Source organism: Urocitellus parryii, chromosome 6 (genome assembly GCF_045843805.1).
Source record: "Urocitellus parryii isolate mUroPar1 chromosome 6, mUroPar1.hap1, whole genome shotgun sequence".
Lineage (NCBI taxonomy): Eukaryota > Metazoa > Chordata > Mammalia > Rodentia > Sciuridae > Urocitellus > Urocitellus parryii.
Genome location: NC_135536.1, coordinates 106,785,661 through 106,811,418, shown reverse-complemented (window position 1 = coordinate 106,811,418; position 25,758 = coordinate 106,785,661). Strand labels below are relative to the sequence as shown.

The 25,758-nt window shown below is 31.8% G+C and overlaps 1 protein-coding gene across 2 annotated transcripts in view; it reads left to right on the top strand.

Moving 5' to 3' along the window:
* Positions 1–25,758, top strand: part of Vps13c (vacuolar protein sorting 13 homolog C) — a 171,100-nt gene that overhangs the window by 118,093 nt on the left and 27,249 nt on the right. For both annotated transcript variants that reach the window (XM_026384841.2, XM_026384843.2), the window contains exons 55-71: positions 88–352; positions 761–921; positions 1,853–1,974; positions 2,692–2,986; positions 4,174–4,563; positions 6,057–6,161; positions 6,861–7,025; positions 8,624–8,752; positions 9,027–9,160; positions 12,921–13,047; positions 16,764–16,999; positions 21,923–22,064; positions 23,072–23,212; positions 24,079–24,160; positions 24,269–24,338; positions 24,954–25,065; positions 25,195–25,308. In XM_026384841.2, coding sequence (XP_026240626.2) covers positions 88–352; positions 761–921; positions 1,853–1,974; positions 2,692–2,986; positions 4,174–4,563; positions 6,057–6,161; positions 6,861–7,025; positions 8,624–8,752; positions 9,027–9,160; positions 12,921–13,047; positions 16,764–16,999; positions 21,923–22,064; positions 23,072–23,212; positions 24,079–24,160; positions 24,269–24,338; positions 24,954–25,065; positions 25,195–25,308 — 2,790 coding nt within the window. The remainder of the gene's footprint in view (positions 1–87; positions 353–760; positions 922–1,852; positions 1,975–2,691; positions 2,987–4,173; positions 4,564–6,056; positions 6,162–6,860; positions 7,026–8,623; positions 8,753–9,026; positions 9,161–12,920; positions 13,048–16,763; positions 17,000–21,922; positions 22,065–23,071; positions 23,213–24,078; positions 24,161–24,268; positions 24,339–24,953; positions 25,066–25,194; positions 25,309–25,758) is intronic.

Below are 25,758 nucleotides of genomic sequence, written 5' to 3'. Positions count from 1 at the left end.
AAATTAGTTAAAAAATGTGTAGTAGTGGTAAAATTTTTGAAAGAAATATACATATTGTAAAAATGATGATGATTTATTCCTTTTCAGGGTTTTTCACAGGGTGCTGCTTCTACTTTTGACTACTCCTTAAAAGACGGGGCTCCTTTTATGGTAAAAAATGCTGTAGGTGTTCCCATTAAGGTGCAACCAAATCCTAATCTCAGAGTGATGGGCCCCCCTGAGAAAAGTGGCATTTATGATGTGGATGCTGGTCAGAACTTGGAGCTGGAATATGCCAGCATGGAACCTTTACATCAAGGGAAAGTGTGTGTACTCAACCGTCAAGAAAGCTCCTTCTTCACACTGACCTTTGGTATGCTAGTTATTTTAAGAGTGTCTTAGGAATTGCTGTGGGCTTATTTTTGATAAGAGATAAAGAAACATTTTGCAGCAGATATCTTGGGAGACAATGTTTCTAAAGGTTTAGAGTAAATAATTAATAAACTAATGTCTTATTTTCTTCAAAACTTGAAAAAGATTAAACTCAAGAAATACTTTGCAAAACTAGATTATTTCAATGTTCTTTAGTAATACAAGTTTTAGTATGCTTCAAAAAGAATAAGATTTCAATGAGAGAAAATAATGATATTCCGAAGTCCTAAAATATTGACAGTAATTACTACTTTCTCAAATTCTATAAAATATTCATCATTATTTTGAGGTGCTGATGATTATTAATGAGTAAATATTTGGACTTATTTTCACTTATGCTCTGTCTTAGTACCGCATGGATACACAGAAGTTGGAAACATCCCTGTTGCCAGACCTGGACGGCGATTGTACAATGTACGGAATCCCAATGCCAGTCATTCTGATTCAGTCTTGGTACAGATTGATGCAACTGAAGGGAATAAAGTAATTACCCTGCGTTCTCCCCTGCAGGTAATGCTTTGGAGTGAATTGTGTCACTTTCTCTAAAGCAGAAAATATTGTTTAGCCAAATAGAAGAATATATAGTAGAACTTCATTATAGTGCACTGAAAAGGCTCCTACTCTATAACTTGATTTTGTATTATTCTTTATTTTAAATGTCTGATACATTTGTTATCTCCTGCTTTTAAATTAATGAAATTGTTTTGTATTCTTTTAAAAATTCAGAACTGATGAATATTGTAATTATCGTTAGTTGTAGATTAGGATAATAGTTCATTCTCTTTGTACAATATTTGGAATCACATTTTTCAAGTGCATATGAAGAAATATTGGAATTATCTACTTTCCTGAAAAGAATTTAGCATTTTAATCTATAAATATTTTCTACTTTTAAGGCTTTATTGAACATTTTTCTTCTTTTGCACATTATTATAGATTTTGGGATCTGATCAATATATGATCATCAAAAGGACATTTCTTCATTTCTATAACATCAGATAAAAATTGAAAAGATTTCAAATTTTGGCAATTAATCTCTATTATTGATTCCAGCAAATGTACTGTAGTCAAGAATAGACTTATACTGTACTTCTCAAATAGCTTTTGCTCTTCTATTTAGTTTAGTCATATGATGCATACATAAATGGTTGTAATGGAGAAAATCTGACTGAAATTGTCAAAGAGCAATGCATATTTGAAAGCTAGTATGATAAACTAAAATAAACAGAAGCATGTAATTATAGGAGTATGTGAATATCTTAATTTTTATTTAGATCTCAAGTTTAATATACATAAATTGCACTTATCTATCCTAAAATTTTCAATTACCAATGAAAATTCCAATATTGGGTTTGAAAACTTCTAGACCTAAAAGTAATTATGTGCAGCTTTTTAATTTGTTTATCCTTTTTAAACTATTGTATGTCCTTTTGTCTAACAGATTAAAAACCATTTCTCTATTGCATTTATCATCTATAAATTTGTCAAGAATATTAAGCTATTGGAGCGCATTGGAATAGCCAGACCTGAAGAGGAGTTCCATGTTCCTTTAAATTCATATAGGTAGATATTTCATTGAATATATAAAGCTTTAAAAACTTTATAATATATATTTTGAATTTTATGTTTTGTTTTTTTGTTTTGTTTTGGTTTTTGGTATGGGTTATTAAACCCAGAGGTGCTTTACCACTGAAATACATCCCCAGTCCTTTTTATTTCTTTTTTTATTGTGGGGCAGAGTCTCACTAAATTGCTGAGTCTGGACTTGACCTTGTGATAATCCTCCTTACCCTCCAGCGTCTCTGGGATTACAAGCATACACCATTGTGCCTGGCTAGGCATCTTTTTTCTGGAAAAAAATAACCTTATATTTTTATAATGTAAGAGCTATAAAAGCAGTTTTAGGTTTAAGACAGTTTTTAAGTACAGAAAAACACATTTATATTATTAATGAACTTGCAAGATGAAATGCCTTCTTTTTATATATATTTGATGTTTTAGAATTATCTGAGATCTATATTTATCTGACTGCCTTTGTATTTGAAATGAAAAAAATTTTACATTGCCCTTGTTTACAGAGTGCTTTTTCCCAGAAAGTTCCTCTGTGAGTTAGACGTGTGACTATGGGCAAGTTTCCCAACCTTTCTTAGCTAAGACTTCCTAACCTGTAAAGAGAAGAATAATAGTACCTATTTTGTAGAGTTATCAAGAAGATTTAATGAGATTATTTTTCTTATATCTCAATTAAAACTTTTTCTTCCCTGGTTTCTTTTTCTGCAGATGTCAATTGTTTATTCAACCAGCTGGAATCTTAGAGCATCAGTACAAAGAATCTACCACTTATATTTCCTGGAAAGAAGAACTTCACAGAAGCAGGGAAGTCAGATGCAGGTTGCAGTGTCCATCAGTGGAAGTCAACTTCCTGCCTCTCATAGTGAATACAGTTGCTGTGCCTGATGAATTAAGCTATATCAGCACACATGGGGAAGATTGGGATCCAGCTTACATTATTCATCTTTACCCTCCTCTCACTCTGCGGAATCTTCTCCCCTATTCTTTAAGATATTTACTTGAGGTATATTTCTTGTTTAGCTTTTATTATTGTATAAAATGAACTCTAGTTTTGTTTTATAGCATTTTTAATTGAAGTCCGTGTTTTATATAGCATAGTTGATAATGCTTTAATAATATTAATGATAGCAAAAAGCAGCATAGCATTCATATGTCAGGAGCTGTATTGTGTACTTTACATGTATTGGCATGTTCAGTCTTTACAGTAACTTTTTGTAGTAGATACTGATGAGGAAACTGAGTTACGGAGAGGTTAAATGATTGGCCCAACCCATATCCACTTAGTATTTGAGCCAGGATTTAAACCTAGGCACTTTAGTTCCTCAATCCCTAATACTTGTCCTTACTACATCTGTCAGAACCATAGTCATCTTTTCATTCATTAAGTAAAATTTTATTATCTAAAGGGGTGAAAAAGTCAATGAGAAAATACTTCATCTTAAAGTTTTTATTTAAAAGAGTTAATATTATGATTATTTGTTCTACAGTTCTAATGAAAACAAAAGTAATTACTGCCTTAAATAATAAGAAATATTTTCCCTAGTAGTGGGGTATAATAAATACTTTCGAATTTGTACATGCTATGATATTTTAAATTCATAGTGTATGGAACCTCAATCTTTTTTTAATCTAACAATGAGCTATTCCTGAGTTGTGCAGACACAAATTAATTAAATGAACTAAATAGTATTTATACAAAAGACAGTTTTAGTAAGAAACCCTGTTTTATATTTTGCTATTATTTATTTTGAAAAAATTACACCATAGATAACTTGTCAGAGTAGTTCAATATCACTTTCCATATTCCATCCTTATGGAACCATCAGGTGTGATATTTAAATAGAGGATGAAACTGAAGCCCAGGCACTTAAGTGGCTTATTTAATGATGTAGCTCTGGTGGACAATAGCCAGGATTTCTGAATCTAGCCCAGGATTCTTGACATAGGTATGAATATTTTATCAAAACTTATGATTGTTTGCCTATTAATGGCCAAAAGATAGTGCTGCTTGTGGCTATGGCATAGTGTTTTCTTTTTTGTCCTTAATGATTACTGGGTTGTCATAATATTTGAACAAGGTTCTTGTTTGAAGAGTTGGTAGTTACTTTAGCATTTGTGTAAAACATGGATTTTGCTATTTCAAAAGTTTCAAAAATTGCTGAGCAAATTTTTTTGTGTGTTTATTTTTAGGGAACAGCAGAAACTCATGAACTAACAGAAGGCAGTACTGCTGATGTTTTACATTCACGAATCAGTGGAGAGATCATGGAATTAGTCCTGGTGAAATACCTGGGCAAAAACTGGAATGGACATTTCCGCATATGTGATACACTTCCCGAATTCTTTGTTGTGTGCTTTTCTTCCGACTCCACAGATGTGATGACAGTCGATCTGTCCATACATGTCAGGCGAATTGGCAGCCGATTGGTGCTCTCTGTGTTTAGTCCCTATTGGTTGATCAACAAGACTTCTCGTGTTCTTCAGTATCGTTCAGAAGATATTCACGTGAAACATCCAGCTGATTTTAGGGACATTATTTTATTCTCTTTTAAGAAGAAGAACATTTTTAGTAAAAACAAGGTATGTTTCTGTTCATAAAGCAAGTTTAAATAGGAGAATCTCTTCTCTAGAAACTTGGGAACCTGACACTATGCTTCCCTGTTTATTTAAGTACCATCGGTATGAATTAAGTCCAGTGGGACATTAAGGAATGCAAAATCAAGTGGGATGGCAGGAACAACAGCAGTTTGCTAAGACTCAGTTGCTCTTTCTCTCCTATCTGTAGCATTACTTCTGTTCTTAAATTCATGACAGATAAAATAGTTTTATTTCATATACTTTCCTGGTGATAAGGCATTTCTAAAGATACGGTGACTGGATTTACTTATATTAGCTGAGTCTTCGGTGGGCAAAGCATTAAGCTAGGGAAGAGAAGCCTAAAGCTTGAGCCTGATCTTTTATGTCCTGGTCCCTTCTTTCCTCTTCAGATGCACATCTGCCTTCTTTACTTTCCCATGTGCTCACTTCTAGGCTTTTGCATATGCCTCACCTTCTGCCTAGACAGCCTCTTCCCCTACCCTTTTCCTGTTTCCCTCATCTTTCCTGGTTATCTATAGCTTGACCTTTGGCATTCTGCTTAGGCCTGATATGTGTGAAGATTTTCTGACTATTTTAAATAAATCTGGACATACCACTCATGTTCTCTCAGAATAGTTCTCAAATTTCAGTGTACATTAGAATGGGCTTCTAAAGCTATTTACTGAATTATGTCCCCAAAAGTGAGTTTGATTCAGTCTTTCTGAGTAGGGCCTGAGAGACCACATCCTTAATAAATACTTTGGTGATGCTGATGCTGCTGGTCTGAGGACCACTTTGAGATCCACTGTTTTGGAGTGGTGCTTATCTGTTTATGTGTCTGACCTCTGGTTATCCTCAGTTTTTTTTTTTTTTAATAATCTAGTTGGGTAGATATGGGTGAGACTAAATCTGGTGCACAGGTATGTCTTCTTCTGTAAGACATTCTCTAAATCCTAGCGTCATTATCTTCTCCTTGATAGCATTTTGTACCTTTTGTATGGCTCTTGTCACATTGAGTCTTGCATCATAATTACTAGTGTGTATTTCTTGTTCTCTGTTTGGTCCAGTTGCTCATTGAAGACAGGAACTGGGTCCTCCTTTCTCCCATTCTTACTTTCACAATACCTTTCATTTAGTGCCTGCTGAATAGTATTAAAGATGAATTCTCAGAGTTCTCAAACTGTTAAGAATCTGTTAACTCTATATAATAAATCTAACACTGGAACATATCATTTTGCATTACAACTTCAAAAAAACAAAAAAAACAGTCTCTTCAGTTCACTATACTCATTGCTTAGGTAAATGGGAAAATCAGAGCTGTGCTGTGGTTGTCATCCCATAGTATTTTCTGTGGTTCTGTTATTCATTTGCAGTATGGCTATCATTGTATTTTTGTGTCCTATGATACTGAAGAAATTTCTTGTAGTTCTTTCCATCAAATCAAATGAATATCATCTTTCAGGTTTTTTATATAATGATTTTATTCTCTGTTACAGGTTCAGTTAAAAATTTCAACTAGTTCTTGGTCCAATAGTTTCTCATTGGATACAGTGGGAAGTTATGGGTGTGTGAAGTGTCCTGCCAACAATATGGAATACCTGGTAAGAGTCGACTTGCCTATTTACCCTGGACTCCATTCACCATTCCCACAATTCAGTTAAACAGCTTAGGTCCTAAAGAGTACAGATATCAGAATTGAAAGTATTATGTCGAGAGGTCTCTCTTACCAGTTTCTTCGATCACTGTTAATAAAGCAGAAGTGGAATTTGTCACAGATTAATACAGTGGGTTGAATCTACCCAAGTGAGTAGTTTGGTAAATATTGGTGGCATGGTAGAATCTTCATTCTGGACAGTCCCTGCCAAGCATAAATTTGAATAATTGGATACCAACTGAACTGTTTTATGACTACTTCAAAATTTTTATTTTATTTATTTTATGACAGATAATAAAGCCACAAAACTTGAGCCTCTCCACTAATTATAAATCAGTCTGTGTTTGGAATATTTAAAGAGTCTTATAAATAACAGAGGACACTTTAAATCTGTCCTTGCAAGGTGTCATTAAATTCCTGATTGAAGTTCTTGAATTGGTTTCTGATAGAGTCATATTAGGGAACAAAAAATTTTCTTTTTAGTGAGAAGATACTCATTATCTTATGTTCATAGCTTATGTTCATTACTTAATGTAAGAATTCTTATTTTAAAATATTTTAAGAATCAGTGTGTGAATGAAGGAATATGTGTAGGTTTTAGAGATTGCATAAAATATTGGGAAATAAACTTGTTTCCTTCTTACAGGTTGGTGTTAGCATCAAAATGAGCAGTTTTAATCTTTCACGAATAGTTACTCTAACTCCCTTTTGTACTATTACAAACAAATCATCATTAGAACTAGAAGTTGGTGAAATTGCATCTGATGGCTCAATACCAACTAATAAATGGAACTATATTGCTTCTTCAGAGGTAAGTCTTCCTTTACATATTCCTACAGTATAGAAATCAGTATTGACATGTAAATAAGGATTTTGTGTATCTCTGTCATATTCGTTCTGTCATATTTATGTGTTAAAATATGATGGCCAGCTTTAAAAGATTTTTATATTATATGTATGTGTTTTTAAAAAAAGAGGATAATTGTTGATATTTGCCCATATCTCAATCTAAATGATTAATTGTCCTTCTCTAGTCCTTATATAAACCATTGCTATCTATTGTGAAAAGTACACAGAGATAATATACTCTATATAGTCTCAGTTGTCAAGATGATGTCTCTGTACTCAAACTATAATCTTATAGGCAAGGATTAAGCTGTATATCAATTAACAAATGGAGAGAAAGATAGTGTAAACAAAGTTATAAGTGGTTATAGAATTTCTGAGTAGGGAAGATGGAATTTTCTTGCAATTCAGCTCTCTCACTTTACAGAAAAGAAATCAGGTTAACACTTTTCCAGGATCAACAAGGTCATTGATAACTGAATTGATGGGCATTCGTGGTCTATATCAAAAGGTTGAGCTTTGTGGAACAGTTGGGATTTGAACTGAACTTTGCAGGCTCAGTAATATTTAATGAGGTGAAAAGAATGAGGGATAAAGTGAGGGAAGAGGGTACTACTGCAAAGATGACCAGTAGTCCTTGACTTTGACCCAGTTTTCAGTCAAACTAGCTGACCTTCAGGATAGCTGAAGTTCATTTTTAGTACTGCTCAAAAAATATTCTGAAATTATTTTAAAAGTATTTAGCAAAAGACTCAAAGGAAGGATTCTTATTTCAGTAAAAACGTGTTTAGAGCTCTAAGATGCATGGTCTCTTCAAGACACTTCAAATGATCTCTGTGTATTAGCAATAACTATTTATTTTATTTTTTGTCTTTGATGTAGATTTGACAACAGTAGTATTTTTTATTCAGAAGCAAAATTTACCCCAGTATTCTATAACAGAAGGACGTTTTCTATAATGTTAGGAATGAAAACCCCAGTGTTATAGATAGGGAAACTGGCTTAAAGAACTATATGACTTTTTGATTAAGTTCAAATAGCTAGGAAGGTGATATCAGGACTTTCAGTAAGTTAATGATGATCTCTGTCTTCTATTCTCTTTCTGGTTTATCTCAGATAAAATAGTATATGAAAGAATTCTTCATGCATTAATGAAGTAAAATGGGATATGCACAAAAGTAAATGTTATGAATATTATAATTTTTAATTATTCAAGATATTTGAGATATGCTTACTGAACATGCTTTTTGGTTTCTCATATTGTACATATGGATGGATAGCTGGCTGTCATATTTTAACATATAAATATGATAGAGTTAATATGACATTATATATAGATGGATTAATATATCTGTATTCTTCTGGTAAATGTTAATAGTCATAAATAGAACATAATAGTCATTATGTTGTCAATGGTTTTAATATGAGATATAGAGGAAATGTTGTAAGGAACTTGGTGTTCATTTAATCAAGATCAGATTCAGAGGTAAAAACTTAATTAGCCAATATATTATTTATATCACAGCATTATTTTAAGACTGATATTAATTTTTGTGTTTTCAGTGCCTTCCATTTTGGCCCGAAAATTTGTCAGGCAAACTTTGTGTGAGAGTGGTGGGCTGTGAAGGATCCTCCAAACCATTCTTTTATAACCAACAGGATAATGGCACTTTGTTGAGTTTAGAAGATCTTGTAAGTTTTTATATTTTAAAATAAAATGTCTTTTTAAAAATTTTTGCTTCACACATTTCACTGAACCATGCTACAAAAATTTAGTGTTAATTATTTGAAGATGCTGCTATATCAATATATAATGCCTTATGTATGTTTGTAAGAAATCAGAGCCAGTTTTCTTTTCAGTGAGAACTTAAGAAAAAGCCTTTGTATTTACATAACTGATTGAAATTACATATGTAAGTGAGGTTAAACCAATACATGACATATGTACTTTTTTCCTCTGCAACAGAATGGAGGTATATTGGTGGATGTTAACACTGCTGAACATTCAACTGTCATAACCTTTTCTGATTACCATGAAGGATCTGCACCCGCCCTGATAATAAACCATACACCATGGGACATCCTCACATATAAACAGAGGTATGAAAGGGGGTTGATGGAAACTCTGGCTTTTATTGGGCCACAGTACCTTCTGAGATACATTTAGCTTTCACATACCAGATGGTCTCAGATTTTAGAAAGGTCATATGGAGCATGTGTTGCTTCTTATTAATACCCTGGTCGTGTCTTGAGACAGACAGTATTCTATAATGAAACACATTAATATTTATGCATGAAAACTTGGGAATATTCACACCAGGTGGGATAAATTAAAACTATTAATAGTTTCACATCAATTCAAATTAGGTTCTACTGCCAACTTTTTTTTAATTTTTAAAATTTGTTTTAATTAGCTATACATGACAGTAGAATGCACTTTGATACATCATATATAATGGAGTATAATTTCTCATTCTTCTGGTTGTACATGTTGTAGCATCACACTGGTTGTATAGTTATATATGTATATAGGGTAATCATGTCTGATTCATTCTATTCTTCCTACCCCATACACCCTCCCCTCCATTTACTCCTGTCTACCTAAAGTAACTTTATTCTTCTCACAACGACCCCCCTATTGCAAATTAGCAATAGGGAAAACATTCCACTTTTGTTTTTTTTTTTAGGATTAGCTTATTTCACTTAGCATGATCTTCTCCAGCTCTATCCATTTATCAGTAAATGCCATAATTTCATTCTTCTTTAAGATTAATATTTCATTATATTATATATAGTATATACATACACATATACACACATATCATATTATATATATGTGTATATGTATTATACATACAATATATATACCAAAATTGTTTTTATTCATTCATCTATTAAAACACACCTAAATTGGTTCTATAATTTAGCTATTGTGAATTGAGCTGCTTATAAACATTGATATGGCTGCAACACTGTAATATGTTGATTTTAAGTCTTTTGGGTATAAACCAAGGAGTGGGATCGCTGGGTCAAATGGTGGTTCCATTCCAGGTTTTCTGAGGAATCTGCATACTGCTTTCCGTAGTGATTGCAGCAATTTGCAGTCCCACCAGGAATGTATGAGTGTACCTTTTTCACTACATCCTTGCCAACATTTATTGTTGCCTGTGTTCTTGATGATTGCCATTCTGTCAGGAGTGAGAATGAAATCTTAGAGTAGTTTTGATTTGCATTTCTCTAATTGATAGAGATATTGAACATTTGTTCATATATTTGTTGATTGATTGTATTTTCTTCTGTGAAGTTTCTGTTCAGTTCCTTAGCCTATTTATTGATCAGATTATTTGTGGTTTTTGTGTGTGTGAAGTTTTTTTGAGTTCTTTATATATCCTTAAGATAAATACTCTATCTCAGGTGCGTGTGGTAAAAATTTTCTCCCATTCTGTAGCCTCTCTCTTCACGTTATTGTTTCCTTTGCTATGAAGAATCTTTTTAGTTTGAATCCATCCCATTTATTGATTGAATCACTTCTTACACCTTAGGAGTCTTATTAAGTAAGTCAGATCCCAGGCTGACATGGTGAAGATTTGGGCCTACTTTTTCTTCTATTAGGTGCAGAGTCTCTGGTCTAGTGCTTGTGTCTTTGATCCATTTTGAGTTTTGTGTGGAGTGAGAGATAAGGGTTTAATTTCATTTTGTTACATGTGGATTTCCAGTTTTCCCAGTACCATTTAATGAACAGGTTTTTTTTTTCTCCATTGAGTGTTTTTGGTGCTTTTGTCTAGTATGCGATAACTATATTTATGTGGGTTTGTCTCTGTGTCTTCTATTCTGTACCTTTGGTCTACGTGTCTGTTTTGGTGCTAATATCATGCTGTTTTTGTTACTATGGCTCTGTAGTATAGTTTAAGATCTCGTATTGTGATGCCTCCTCCTTCACTCTTCTTGCTAAGGATTGCTTTGACTATTTGGAGTTTTTAATTTTTCTGAATGAATTTCATGATTGCTTTTTCTTTTTTTAAGAATTTAATCTTTATTTATTTGTTGTTGTTTGTTTGTTTGTTTATTTATTTATTTATTTATTTATTTATTTTAATGTGATACTGAGGATCAAACCCAGGGCCCCAACCATCCTAGGCAAGCACTCTACCACTGAGCCATAACCCCAGCCCCTCATGATTGCCTTTTCTAGTTCTATGAAGAATAGTGTTGGGATTTTAATTGGAATTGCATTAAATCTGTAGAATGCTTTTGGTAGTATGACCATTTTTACAATATTAATTCTGCCTATCCAGGAGCTTGGGAGGTCTTTTCATCTTCTAAGGTATTCATCAATTTCTTTCTTTAGTGTTCTGTAATTTTCATTGTAGAAGTCTTTTACCTCTTTTGTTAGATTGATTCCCAAGTACTCTATTTATTTATTTAATTATTTAACTATGTATGTATTTATTTATTTATTTAGATGTATTGAGGATTGAACTCAGGGGCTCTCGATCACTGATCCACATCCCCAGTCCTATTTTGTATTTTATTTGGAGACAGCATCTCACTGAGTTGCTTAGTGCTTTGCTTTTGCTGAGGCTGGCTTTGAACTCGTTTCAGCTGCTCAAGCTTCTGGGATTACAGACACCTGGCTTCAAGCATTTTATTTATTCATTTTTTAAGCTATTGTGAATGGGGTAGTTTTCCTAATTTCTCTTTCTGCTGCCAACTTTTCTTGACAACAAACTTACAGAAAAGTTTTTGGGCTTTTAGAGCCTTTGAATTTTGGAATTGCTGATAAAGAACTGTGCAACTCTTTTTTTTTTAATTAACTTTTTTATTTATATATGACAGAGGAATGCATTACAATTCATGTTACACATATAGAGCACAAATTTTTCATATCTCTGGTTGTATACAAAGTATATTTACAAACTCTTTAAAGTATTACCTTCCATTTGCAATCTGGTAATGCTCAGTTTGTCTTGTCCTATAAATGAAATCTAGTTTTTTGGTTAGGGATAATAAAAGGTTAAATGGAGGTCAGTGAGTAGAGAGATTGAATTTATTATTATATCTGGAATTTTATTATTACTTTTATGTTGTCATTTTGATGATGTCTTTCTTTAATGCTATAACAAATAAATTTAAGCCTTTAAATTACATAGTAATACTTTTATAAATGCATTCATGTATGTATATATATATGTGTATATATATGTAGTATGTAAATTCCTTAAAGATTTCCCTGTTCTTATTTCTCATAATATGAATCCAGGAACAAATTTACAAGTACAGAAAGGATCAAAATCTGGTTGGATTACTTTTTATTTCACTTCTCTCTAAATGTTTTTGTATTATATGGACCAATAGTTTCTAAACTTATGGGTTGGCTGCAAGGCTACGTTTCCAGCAAGTCCCTAGGAAATGCTGCTGTTTCACATGGACCTTTCTTTTTTTTAATGCTGAGACCCATAATACATCTTAGGTATGCATTTGATTAACAAAAGTTTAAACTTCAGCACTGAGTGAAGTTCTTCTACTAAAGATATTTACTATCACAACCATTTCTGTAGGTGAACACTTATGTACCAATTTATTTACCTTAATGGATTTCATTGGTATGTTTCTTCTTGGATGAATTCATAGTTCAATGAACCTTTAGAAAGAAAATTATACTACAGTATTCCATTTCCCCAAACTTCAAAAATATTAGTCTATTGGACATTTTCAGGTATTTATTTTTAGGTAGAGTTGTTGTTTATTAACTGAAGCACTTTCATAGTACTTGTATGCCAATCCCCTTCTCAATAAACTACAGATCTGGGATTCTAAAGGCCAAGATATTCTAATTTTCCCTCTGTTGATTGTATTTTAGTGGATCACAGGAGGAAGTAGAATTGCTGCCAAAACAAGCTCGACTTTTTGCCTGGGCAGATCCTACTGGCACAAGAAAACTTACATGGAGATATGCAGCAAATCTTGGGGAACATGATCTGTTAAAGGTATCATTTGATGGGATCAGGTGCTATATGGTTTTCCTGATGATTGGGAAGTAAACAAGCTAGTTTACCAGGTTGTCTTGGTCCTTACTGAACTAAAATGAATTGGAAATATTTTTAGAATAAGTTACTTTGTAACTTTAGATTGCAAAGAGTTCATACTGAATATTTTATCGTAGATGAGTCAAAATAATTTAAATTTACAATTTAAAGAGTAGTTCTGTTCCTTCCTGTCCAAGTTAAGTAAAGCACCTTCTTCGCTTTTTTAAAAGGAAAGAATTTTAAGATTGGTGAAAAACAACTTTATTTTAAACATATCCGTACCACTGTTAACTGAGGTTTTTCAGCATGTTTTTCTAAATAAGGCTCTATTTTTTTAAAATCAGTGGAGTTTGATAGCATATAAATTATCTCATAAGAAATATTTGTTGAAGTAATATTGAGATAGCTAAATTAATCAAATATGTTTCTGATATAAGACTCTGGAAAGAACCTAAGAATTCATCTACCAACCTCCTATTTGATGTTGGAATTGCTCTTACATTCGTGATACGTTATCCAGTTTCTGTAGAGATATATTCCATGACGAAAGGTTCATATAGTGTCATATTCCATTGTCCAATTACGCTAGTTGTTAAGAAGGCTTTCTTGATGTTTACTTTGAAGTTGTAATTGGGCAACAGTGACTGGATTATCTTTTCCTATATTCTCTCAGAGATGCCTATAAAAGATAAAGACTCAGTCTTTGAAAAATAAGGTTGCTAGTTCCTATGTTATGAGATTCTTGGAGTGATTTTCACTGAGACAGTTTGGTGGCACTCTGTTGGTTTGCTTGTGCTTTACTTTCATAACAAATTCTCAGGTTTACAGCGGAAGAACAAGACTTTAGTTGCCGGATCCTTTTTTCTTTCTGACTCATGCTCAGGAACTCTACCAGGAGTCCCTATGCTTATCTGGGATTGTTTTGTCTCTCCTGAAATTTGATACTGCTTAACAACCACAACTCTTAGGAACTAAAGTGCAGACACAGAGAGAAAGTGGCAGAAGCATTATGGAGAGGGCTATGAAGGTCTGTGTACAGAGGCAGGTCTAGGAAGAAGCCCAGGGACAGTGTCAGTTTCTAAACAGATTTCAGTTTCTAATGTTTCTATTTTTTATTAGTGAAGCAGGCAGTTGAAAAAGCAGATGGTACTACTCAGTAGATAGATTACTAGGTATTGAAAAGTGATCTAGAAACAAGGAAATGGACCATTTCTTTGTCCACTAAGTTGATGTGAGAAGGGAGTTCTGCCCAGGTGTAAGTGGTCCTGAAAAGGGAGTCCAAAGAAAGTCCATTTATTGTTGACAAACTTAGATAAGGTATAAACATATCTTTCCCAAAAAAAAGTAAATAAATAGATATTTCCTCAACTGAGTATGAATAAACAGAAAAAAATCAATAGGATTTATGGAAAAAAAACTTTACAAGAAAAATGAATCATTATCATACATATTGAGAAGGTGAGTTAGACCTTAGAAAATTTGTTTACCAGAAGAAAAATTTCAAAATATATGCCATACCTCCTCAACTAAGTTATAAAGATATGACAACAGAAGTAAGAGGAAAGCAAGGGGGAAATTTTTTTAAAATGACAACAAATTAAAATGAAAACAGAGTGGGAAACAATATATTGTGTGCATAGAATATGTATATCACTTAATCCTAAATTTTAATTAGAGAAATTATGGAGTAAAGATTGTCTTTTTAAAAAAAATCATTGAGTTAAGGGATTTTAAAACAATGAAGAAAACTTTGCTCTAAGAAAGAAGTGTAAGAAAGTGTGTAGTAAGTGACAAATAACATTTTATTGAGTGCCTATCATATCTTGATACTTTTCATGTATTATCATTAATTTTTATAGTAATAACTTAGGACTGCTAGTTGGGATTCAAAATCAGCTCTGTCTGGCTTCATAGTCCTAGACTTTTCCTTCTAGACCGTGCTTCCCAGCAGTTATTTCAGTAAATGAAAATGCTTTAAATTCTTCTAGTCACAAAGATACTCAGATTAAGTTAAAAAAAAAAAAAGGAAAAAAACAAAACAGTATGTAACACTGAAGCCAGCTGTGGTGGCCTGTGCCTGTGGCCTAGCTACATGGGAGGCTGATGCAGGGGGATCACTTGCCAGGAGTTCAAGGCCAGTGTGGGCAACACAGTAAGATGGTGTTTCTTTAAAAAGAATATTGTATCTAACTATGTGCTAATTACAAGAAATCTGTCTTAACCTAACCAACAAGAAAATTTTAAGCATGAAAAGATAGTGAAGATTTATTAGGCAAACAGAAGTAAAAAAATATGGCAAATTGTTGCATTTTAGTTTTGATGAACTATAATCCAAAGCACAACTATTGGATTGTCATAATATGACAGAAAATGAGGGGTCACCACAAGTATTCATGCGTGAATAACATTGCATTAAAATGCTAGAAGTTAATTAAAACACATTTTTGGAGTTTAAGATACCTTATTTATTTTTTTTCATTTAATTTTTAACAGATAATGTAGATGGAAAACAGAACATTGGAATGATAATTTGAGATTGAAACTAAAATACATATCAAATTTCATAGTTTGCAAAGAGTTCATCTTATTAATAGGTATCTTTGAAAATTTGAATATTACATTAAAAAATTGGACAGGTTAATTTTGCCATACAACATATTTTTAAAGTAATAATAAAATTTAAACAATAACAAAATGTGCTTTTTGTAAAATATTTTTTTTCCCAACAAAACACAAGGTGAAAAGGCACATAATAGGAACTTTTATTGCCTGTTGAAAGGAACTGTTAAGTTTATGTTTAGCATAAAAATTTTGAAAAAGATTTTATTAATGATATATAAATTTAGTCTCCTAAAACACTAACCAATCAAACTTCATAGTTTTAGGTGCTATATAAAACCTTTAGCCACGAAGGTTATTCTTAAACTTAGTTCAAACTGATTACCATAGTTAGACTATTTAGCAGTGTGATTTACATAAATATTTGCTATGTTATAAATTATTAAAACATAAAAATAGATCAAGCTAGTTTTGCATCAGGTTGCTTTTCTAATAAACATCTGAACTAGACTGTTCTCCAGCTTGAAGACAAGTAATTATCTTGTGGCATTGATGCCAGCAAAGGATTCTCTTGCTTCTGCTCAGTGCCCTTTGAGCATTAACTGGACAACAAAAACTAAGATATAAAAATGCTAAGTACTCTTAATCTTTGTCATTGTTTGAAAAAATGGTACATTTTAACATAGATTATAGTTTTATTTATAAATTTGTTGGTTAAGAGTTTTCCATTTTATGGACATGCTTTTTAAAGTTTTCTAAATGTAGAAATTTCTTTTGAATTTATATTAAAATCAGAAAAAAATGTTGCTGGAACTGAAGGTGCAGGTCATAATTGATTCAGACATGTTTCAATTAATTCCTTGTTGGTTAAAAACTTCATAGAAATGATGATTATTAAGTCCAGGGGACTTCATGAAGTTCACTATTGGACACTATGGATTTGACAACAGTTTTCTAATCTTTATCAGTTACTGTTGTTTGACCTTAAATAGTAAAAAAAATTCATAACCCACTTGAATCTAATGTATGAAATATGATATGTCAAGAGCTTTGTAATGTTTTGAACAACCAATAAAAAAAATATGTGTGGCCTTAATGAAAAGTCTTTCTTTTCTCAGGATGAATGTGGACAGTTTCCATACGATGCAAACATCCAGATACACTGGGTATCATTCCTAGATGGACGCCAGAGAGTTTTGCTTTTCACTGATGATGTTGCCTTGGTTTCCAAAGCACTGCAGGCAGAAGAAATGGAACAGGCTGATCATGAAATTACCTTGTCTCTCCACAGTCTTGGGCTCTCATTGGTGAACAATGAAAATAAGCAGGAAGTTTCATACATTGGAATAACCAGGTATACAAGAAGAAAGATAAAACATCAGAAATCTTTAAAAGGCACTGAGTTCATAATATTCAATTTGATAAGCGTAAACATACTCTTTCTGAATTTGTTATGCTGTACATTCATGCAGCAAAACTTACCGAATAATTAAACAGCTGGCTGAAAATCCCCAAAGATAGAAAGATGAGTAAGATATTGTTTTTACTGTCACAATACTCATTGTCATTTGGTGGGGAAGAAAGTAGTTTCTTCTTTCCTTATTGAGTGGTTTTTCTTAAATGAACTATAAAAACACTGAGAAATGCTACAAAGAATTATATATATTTGCAATGTAAACAGGTGGAACTAACTTATTCATTTTGTCAGAGGTTCTAGAAAATGGCATGGGTCGGGAAAAGCCAACAGAAATAAATTAGAAAAAAGGTTCATAAAGGAAATTGGATTTGATATGAGTAATCTTTCATTTGAGAACTTTTAATACTTATGGAACAGTTATTTTTTCTGGTTCTGTTTATACCTACTTAAGAAAAACATATTATTATTATTATTATTATTTAATCACACTGAGTTTGACTCATTCTTTCCTGGGGATATTAAATGAAATAGTTATGATAGTTATGATACCAAATATAACCAGCATAGGTTGAGAATTTTACTTTCCTAACCCTAACCCTAATTAGGAAAGTAAAATTAGATAAGAACACAGATAATGCATGTAACATACTTTGCAAAACACCTTGGGTACTATACATGGTATCACATATGCCATTAAGGCCTTACATTTCAATATTACAGAGAATTTTTAAACTAAATATGAAAATAATTTTTTAGTCTTATATATCCAATTTTACCTTCTCTTTATTTCTTTGATATAACTTCTTTATACTTTAGTATTATAGACACTATGATATTTTGTTAGGTTGACCTTTTAAAGGACATTTGTAAAATTCATCTTAATAACTTGATTGATTTTTTAAATCATCATACAAATTCAGTAACATCTAAGTTTCAAAGGAATACTAAGTTGCATAATTTTTAAAATAGGTTTTATTTGTTTGCAGTTTTAGAACTAGAGAAAAATAGTGTGTAAATATGGAGTTCCTCTGCATTGCACACTCCCAAGTTTTCTCTATTATTAAGGTCTTGCAAGAGTGTGGCACATTTGTTACAGCTAATATTGATATGTTTTTATTATCTAAAGTCGATAGTCTCCATTAGGGTTTGCTCTTTGAATTGTTTGTGACAAATGTATGGAAACATATTCTCCATTATAGTGTCATATAGTGTCTTAACCTCTCCTATTTTCAGCCTATCAGTCTCTGGCTTTCTCCTTCCTGAACTTCTGGAAACTACTGACTTTAGCTATTCGAATCATACGTATGGAATCTCCTTTTTGTTTTAAATTGCAGTTCCCTGATGTTGACCATCCTTTCATAGGCTTATTCGACAACTGAATATATTTTTCCTCAGCTCTCTGGGTCTTTTCTGCCCATTTTTAACCAGTTGTTTCCTATCTTTTTGTTGATTTTTAAGAATTCTTTGGTTATTTGTTATGCCAGACTTCGGTCAGATATCTATTTTTCAAATATTTTGTCCTAGTCTGTGGCTTCTTGTCATTTTCTTAAAAGTATCTTTCAAAGAGCAAAAATTTAAAATTTTATGGAGTCCATTTATCATTTTTCTCTTTCATGGTTTGTGCTTTTGCTGTGTATAAAAAGTTATTGCTATACCCATGGTCACCTAGATTTTTCACCTTTTGTCCTGTAGGAGTTTTCTAATTTTATGTTTTACAATTAATTCTTCATTCCAATTTGAGTTTTTATTTTTTGAAAGATAAAGCTTTATGTTTAGATTCATTTTTGTTGCATATGGATGATCAGTTGTTAACATATTTGTTGGAAAGACTATTCTCTCTCCACAGTTACCTTTATTTCTTTAAAAAAAAAATAGTTGACTGTATTTGTTTGGGTCGATTTCTGGGCTTTCTATTCCCTTCCATTGATCTGTTCATCTATTTTTTTGGCCAATACCGTGTCTTGAGTTCTTAAAGTAGGGTATCATTCTTCCAACTTTGTTCTTTCCTTTAGTATTTTATCTTTTAAGTCTCTTTGCCTTTCCATATAAATTTTAGAATCAGTTTGTTGATATCCACAAAATACTTTTTTGATTGGGATTGGACTGAATGTGTAGATTAATTTGGGAGAACTGACATCTTAACAATCTTGAGTTGTTATATCCATGTTTATTTCTCTGTTTACTTAGATCATCAACTTTGTTCACCAGCCTTTGTAGTTTTCCTCATATATAGATCATGTACATATTTTGTTTGTACCTAAGTATTTCAGTTCTTTGGTCCTAGGGTAAATCATATTATTTTTAATTTGAAATTCCAGTTGTTTTTTTGCAAACATATCAAAGCATTTGACTTGAATAATATTAATCTTGTTTCTTGTCAACCTTGTTATAATTTCTTATTAATTACAGGAATGTTTTTGTTAGTTGTTTGAAATTTTCTGTGTTTACAGTGATGTCATCTGTGAACAAAGGTAGCATTATTTTCCCTTCAGATTATTTGTACCTTCAGATTATTTGGACCTTTTATTTTATTTTATTGTCCAGCTACACTATCTAGGACTTCTGGTACAATGTTAAATAGGAGGGTGAGAATGAATGTCCTTGCCTTATTCCTGATCTTAATAATGCCCTTTATTAAGTTGAGGAAGTTCCCCCCCATTCCTAGTTTTCTCAGAGTTTTTATTATGTGTAGTTGTTGGATTTATATCAACAACTACAACAAATTTATATTTACTCAGTACCTTCACTGACTTCATGTCCTAAACACATTATATAATGAAGACATTGTTTACATTCTGTCGACTAATATCAACAATGTAAATTAAAATTTACCAATTCATATTTTGCCATATTGCTAACGGTATTCTCTAATGCACGTGTCAGCAAAGTATGGTCAGTAAGCCAAATTTAGTTCACTGCATATTTTTATATAGCCTTCAATGTAAAGGAGATTTTTTCAACCAAAAGAAAAATATTTTGTAATACATGAAAATTATATGAAGAGGTTTTTGCTCATAAATAAAATTTTACTGGAACATAGCCATGCTGCACAGTATACTACTGATCAGAGTGAGTGACATACACATTGCTTTTACTGCATATGAAGATGCTCAATGGGCATCCATCATGTAAAAATAAGAATAGTGGACTTTGAATGTCACTCTTCTACATTATAGTGGAATATGGATTATCTTCTTAATCAAAAGCTTTTTTTAAATTATGATATTATAGCTGTGCTAAAGTAATACCAAATATATTGACATTTTCATACTAAGCACACATGACAGCATTTCCAAATCACAGGAAAACCAGGGCCAGAAAAATTAGAAAATTTATGACAGAATATCTCATAGCAGCAGAATTTCTTCACAAAAATAAAACAACAGAAATGAGGCTATAATCAAAGTAAGTTTCTGAATGACTCATTTGTGTTGATCAAGCACAGAAACCTTTTTTTAGCCAATAGGGAGTTAATTGAATCATGTCTGATTGTGGCAGTTAAAGAAATGTGTCCACAGAAAATAAACTTGTCTAAGGCCATTAGCCTTTCCATGAGAACAATTGCATAAAGAATTGAGGACATTCAGAGCAACATCAATAGTCAATTAAAAAGCAGGGCAAATGATACTGAGTGTTTTTCCATGGCTCCCGATGAGTCAACAGATGTTCTTAGTACTGCTCAGTTGCTGTATATTTGAGAAGTCAGTGCTGAGTTTGAAGTGACTAAAGATTTATTCTTTATCAGTAGTTCACATAGAATGTTTATATGCAAAAATGTTTTCAAACAGGTTGAAGAAATACTAATTCAGTACAACTTAGGTAGAATCTTCTGAGATAAAACTTATTATGGGGAAAAGATGTGTGGAGCAGAAAAGGACTTGGACAAAGTTTTCAAAATGTGAAGCACTTCAAGTGTATGTTTTATATTATATATTTATCAGCAGATTTTTATGGAAAATATTTGAATCTGCCATGTGTTGTCAAACTTGTAGTGTCCAATAGTGAACTTCATGAAGTGCCCTGGACTTAATCATCATCAGTCCCATGGAGTTTTTAACCAACAAGGAATTAATTGAATCATGTCTGATTCAATTATGACCTGCACCTTCAGTTCCAGCAACATTTTTTTTCTGATTTTAATATAAATTCAAAAAAAAATTTCTACATTTCAGAATCAATTTTTGCAATTGAGAATTTTTAATCTTCCACTGGAAATGATTGACCTGTAAGGTATTAATAGGCTAAAAAAGCAAATATCAAGAGAAGGAAATAGGTAGAATTTTATAAATGCCTTCAGGTAATATATTAAAGTAATTAAAAAATAAAATATATCAGTATTCAGCAATATCTGTGTGAAAAGACATTGTAGATATTCATTACACATCAGCATTAACAGATGAATATTTGTAGTGGATTTTAATATTAAGAAACATTAATAGAATAATATTTTTATCTAATAGACCTATGTTTTAAAAAATTATACTCAATTGTTATTTTATATTTTAAATTTCCTCAGAAAATTTATGGAAGTTTTTTTTTCTTGATATTTAACTACATACAGTATAATCTTGATTTTGTGTCAGCCCACAATACCTAAAAACATCATTGCCCTTTGAAGAAAAAGTCTGCCAATACTTGAATTGATTGATATCAGAGTGTGATTGAAAAATATTTTCTCCTGACCCTATTCCTTATGTATCTTTACACAGTTATAGTTTGGTATTTAAAAAATCTCTTGTATGAATACAATTTCCATGGTTAACTAGTAGTCAGTCACATTAATCTGGAGTTGAATAGTAGTTCCACAAACTTAAATATATGTATTTCTAATTTAATTTTTGTGTGTGTGAATTATCTTAGTTCTGGTGTTGTTTGGGAGATGAAACCAAAGCAGAAATGGAAGCCTTTTAGTCAAAAGCAGATAATCTTACTGGAACAGTCATATCAGAAATATCAAGTATCACGAGACCGTGGCTGGATTAAGCTAGACAGTAATTTTGAGGTATGCCAAAATATTTTTGTTTTAAGCATTATATGTTTGTAGTTCATAGTTTTATAGTTTTTCTTTGTTTATTTTGTTGTTGGGAATAAAGAAAACTTTAATGCTCACTGTGTGCAGAAATTAATTTACATATTAGTAAATAAACTCTTATTTAGTAGTAGGATTGCTAGTGTATTTTGAATTAAAATGTTATTAACTCATACTATTAAGCATGCTTTAAGTCTTTGTTTTTACAATTTGTTCTATTTACAAACCATTTTCTTGGAACTTGTTTTTAGTAATACTGTGGGGAAATCATGATTGCTTATTGAAATTTTTTTTCTCTTATATTTCAACTGATACCTGTATATTGTTAAATAAAGACTGCTTTATGTATTTCATTGATGAAAAATAATGAATCCTGCTCAATTAAATTGTTTCACTGAATGATTGTTGGATGTGGGTAGATATCCACAAATAAAGGTGTGCTCTCTAGGATACCTTACAAAGCTGAAATAAAATGTTATCTTTACTCCAAGAAGACTCCAGAAGCTTGACAGCGGTTTTTAGCTCAATCTGGTTTAGTCATATACTTTGGCTTCTCTTTGTCTTTAATATCTGAAGATTGAGTTTGTTACATTCTCTGTGAATGCCCCAATTAGTATTGGCTGTGCTTCAGTGAAAAATAAACTATATCACTAGTGTCAAGGATAAATAAGCCATTAATTATTTGCTGTGTAACAAAGGTTGTTTAGAATTAGCTGGAATTTTCCTTTACTGTTAAATTTTTTATATAAATAATTTTTAAGTATTACTTCTATAATTGAAAACTTATAGAATTCTTCTTTTTCTAGTAATTTGCTAGAAAAGTGGTGGCTTCTACTTCAGAAATCTTAATAGATCACCTTAATATAGTTATCTCTTTTGTTGAGATAAAAATAACCTTTTCTTTCTGCCTGATGAAGAAACAGATATTTAAAATAGGGTAACTCATCCGAGAAAAAAAATGTGCTTTTTTTTCTCCCTAGGTAAATTTTGGTAAAGTTCCAATGGAAATGCGTCTTCCTATTCGGTGCCCTATTAAACGAGACTTTTTATCAGGAATTCAAGTTGAATTTAAGCAGTCTCCTCACCAGAGAAGTTTAAGGGCCAGGTTGTACTGGCTTCAGGTAAGATTGTCATCCTCAATTAAATGGATGTTCTAATCACTTTAGGAATCTTGGAAATGAAATTTCTTTTTTATATTGTTATAACCTACATTGAAATAGGCAATTTTTGGGTGCCTGGGAGTGTGGCTTAGTGGTGAAGTGCATGTTTATCATGTGTGAGGTCCTCGGCACATAAATAAATAAATACATACATACATACATACATACAACCCATAAGTTGTATCTATTCTTTTTGTTTTTATATTCCATGGATTCAGCATCTCACCCACAGTCCAAGTCCAGAGACTGTGTAACCATTGTGAGACTGAGTTGACCATTTAACCTGCCAAGAGTATTTTCTTAGACTGAGATTATGTGATTTTTAAATTTTTCTTGAAATTTTTTAAGGGATTCCAAATAAGATTTTGTTCACCCATTCTTCCTACCAAAGAGCAGGGCTTTATTGGAAGTTATTTTTGGGGACTTGCTTGCTTACTGTCTCAAAGCCTCCCTTCTGTACTTCCTTTTAACCATTAAGTATTATTTAGGACATTTTAATTCTTTTTCTTATTTCTGCCTATCCTATGTTTTCATGTTCAGTCTGTTCTTGTATTTTATTTAAACTATAGAACGTTGAAATCCTGTGTGATCCAGATACAGATATTTGCATTAATGATGTACAATTCTTAAGCTGTTATTTTATATAATGGCTTGTCCTTTCTGAAGTGTATAAAAAGTTTTACAGATTTAAAGTAAAAATTTTATTGGTACCATATGTATGTGCTGATAGTTAAGATTAAATTAATGTTTTTCATAATACCTGTGAAACTGAAAGTTTATGTCTAAATAATTTTAAATTTTGCTCAGTTGATTTCCTTTTCTTTCAGGTTGATAATCAGTTACCAGGTACAATGTTCCCTGTTGTATTTCATCCTGTGGCCCCTCCAAAATCTATTGCTTTGGACTCAGGTAAAAAACAAAAGAAATACAGGTATACCTTATTCATAGAAGTTAGACTTTAGTTTGACCTAGTATTAAGCTTTGATAATTTCACCTTTATTATTTTTTTTCTTTTAGAGCCCAAACCTTTCATTGATGTGAGTATCATCACACGATTTAATGAGTACAGCAAAGTCTTACAATTCAAGTAAGAAAGATTTCTGCTGTTTATCTAAAGGAATTTAAAACAATCTGTTTTGAAACTAAATATTACTCTTTTTGAAAATGACTTCTGTATAAAAATTATTTTCCAACTGAATCTATTAATGTACTTTAGGTTGAATAATTTTTTATAAGTATTTATATAATAGTACATATTTTAAAATGTAGAATTCCTTCAAACACCTTCTCCTCTTTGTAACTACAATTAGAATATAAAATAGTGAAAAAGAAATGAAGTATGTATTTGTGAGCTGTCTTCTTTCAAGCACTTGCTATACACTTTAAAAATTAGGTGATTCGTGCTGCATTTTCTAATTATAATTATGTTTACTGTGACATGATACATTTGAGTGCTTGGGACTTCTGAGTGATATTAATACCGTATATTACCTCAGTATTACTCAGTACCTCTGTACTACCTCAGTGAAGTTTTTAGTGTACTGAAAGTATCAATCTAAGTAGACTTCAATCTTATTAACATGATTTTTAAGAGACAAAGAAATAAGATCTTACTGTGGACTTTGATAAAATCATAGTTTTAACATTGAAAATCACCAGGATTGATTGAAACCCTTTTCCATCTTAATTTTTTTTTCCATAGGTATTTTATGGTCCTTATTCAAGAAATGGCCTTAAAAGTTGATCAAGGATTTCTTGGAGCTATTGTTGCACTGTTCACCCCAACAACTGATCCAGAAGCTGAAAGAAAACGGGTAATGATTTTTATTCCTTGGGAAAAATATAAAGTTAAAAAATTTAAATCAAATTATAGTAGATAAAAAGTTTCTAAGGAAATTATAGTAGATAAAAAATTTTACATTTTTCTATTTAATTTCTTTCAGACAAAATTAATCCAACAAGATATCGATGCTTTAAACGCAGAATTAATGGAGACATCAATGACTGATATGTCAATTCTTAGTTTCTTTGAACATTTCCATATATCTCCTGTTAAGGTTTGTTATAATAATTATCTTGAAAATTTAGTGAAATTGTTTTAGAACTTTTAAAGGGTCTGTGTTTAAAGGTAGCTTCTTATTTGTTTCATCACATTATTTGCCAGGAACTTTGTTTGATTAATCATAATAATTAAGACAATTCTCTGTAACATATGTCAGTCGTAATTCTCACAGAAAAACTATCAGATCATGTTCTCTAGTCTTGAATTAATCACCTCTTTATTCAAGGAAGAAGCTAACTTCTTAATTAAGCATAGCAGTACTCACCAAGGTTTAATGTTTTGGTTGCACTTTGTAACTACTAGCACTGTCTAAACAGTAAGCCATGAGTGCTCTGACCAGAATGTGAAAACGGTGAAGTCAGTAGTATACTGTTCATGGGGTGTTCTTCTCATTTCCAGAATTTGTTTGTAGCTAAGGAAGTGGAAAATTGGATACCTTTCACTT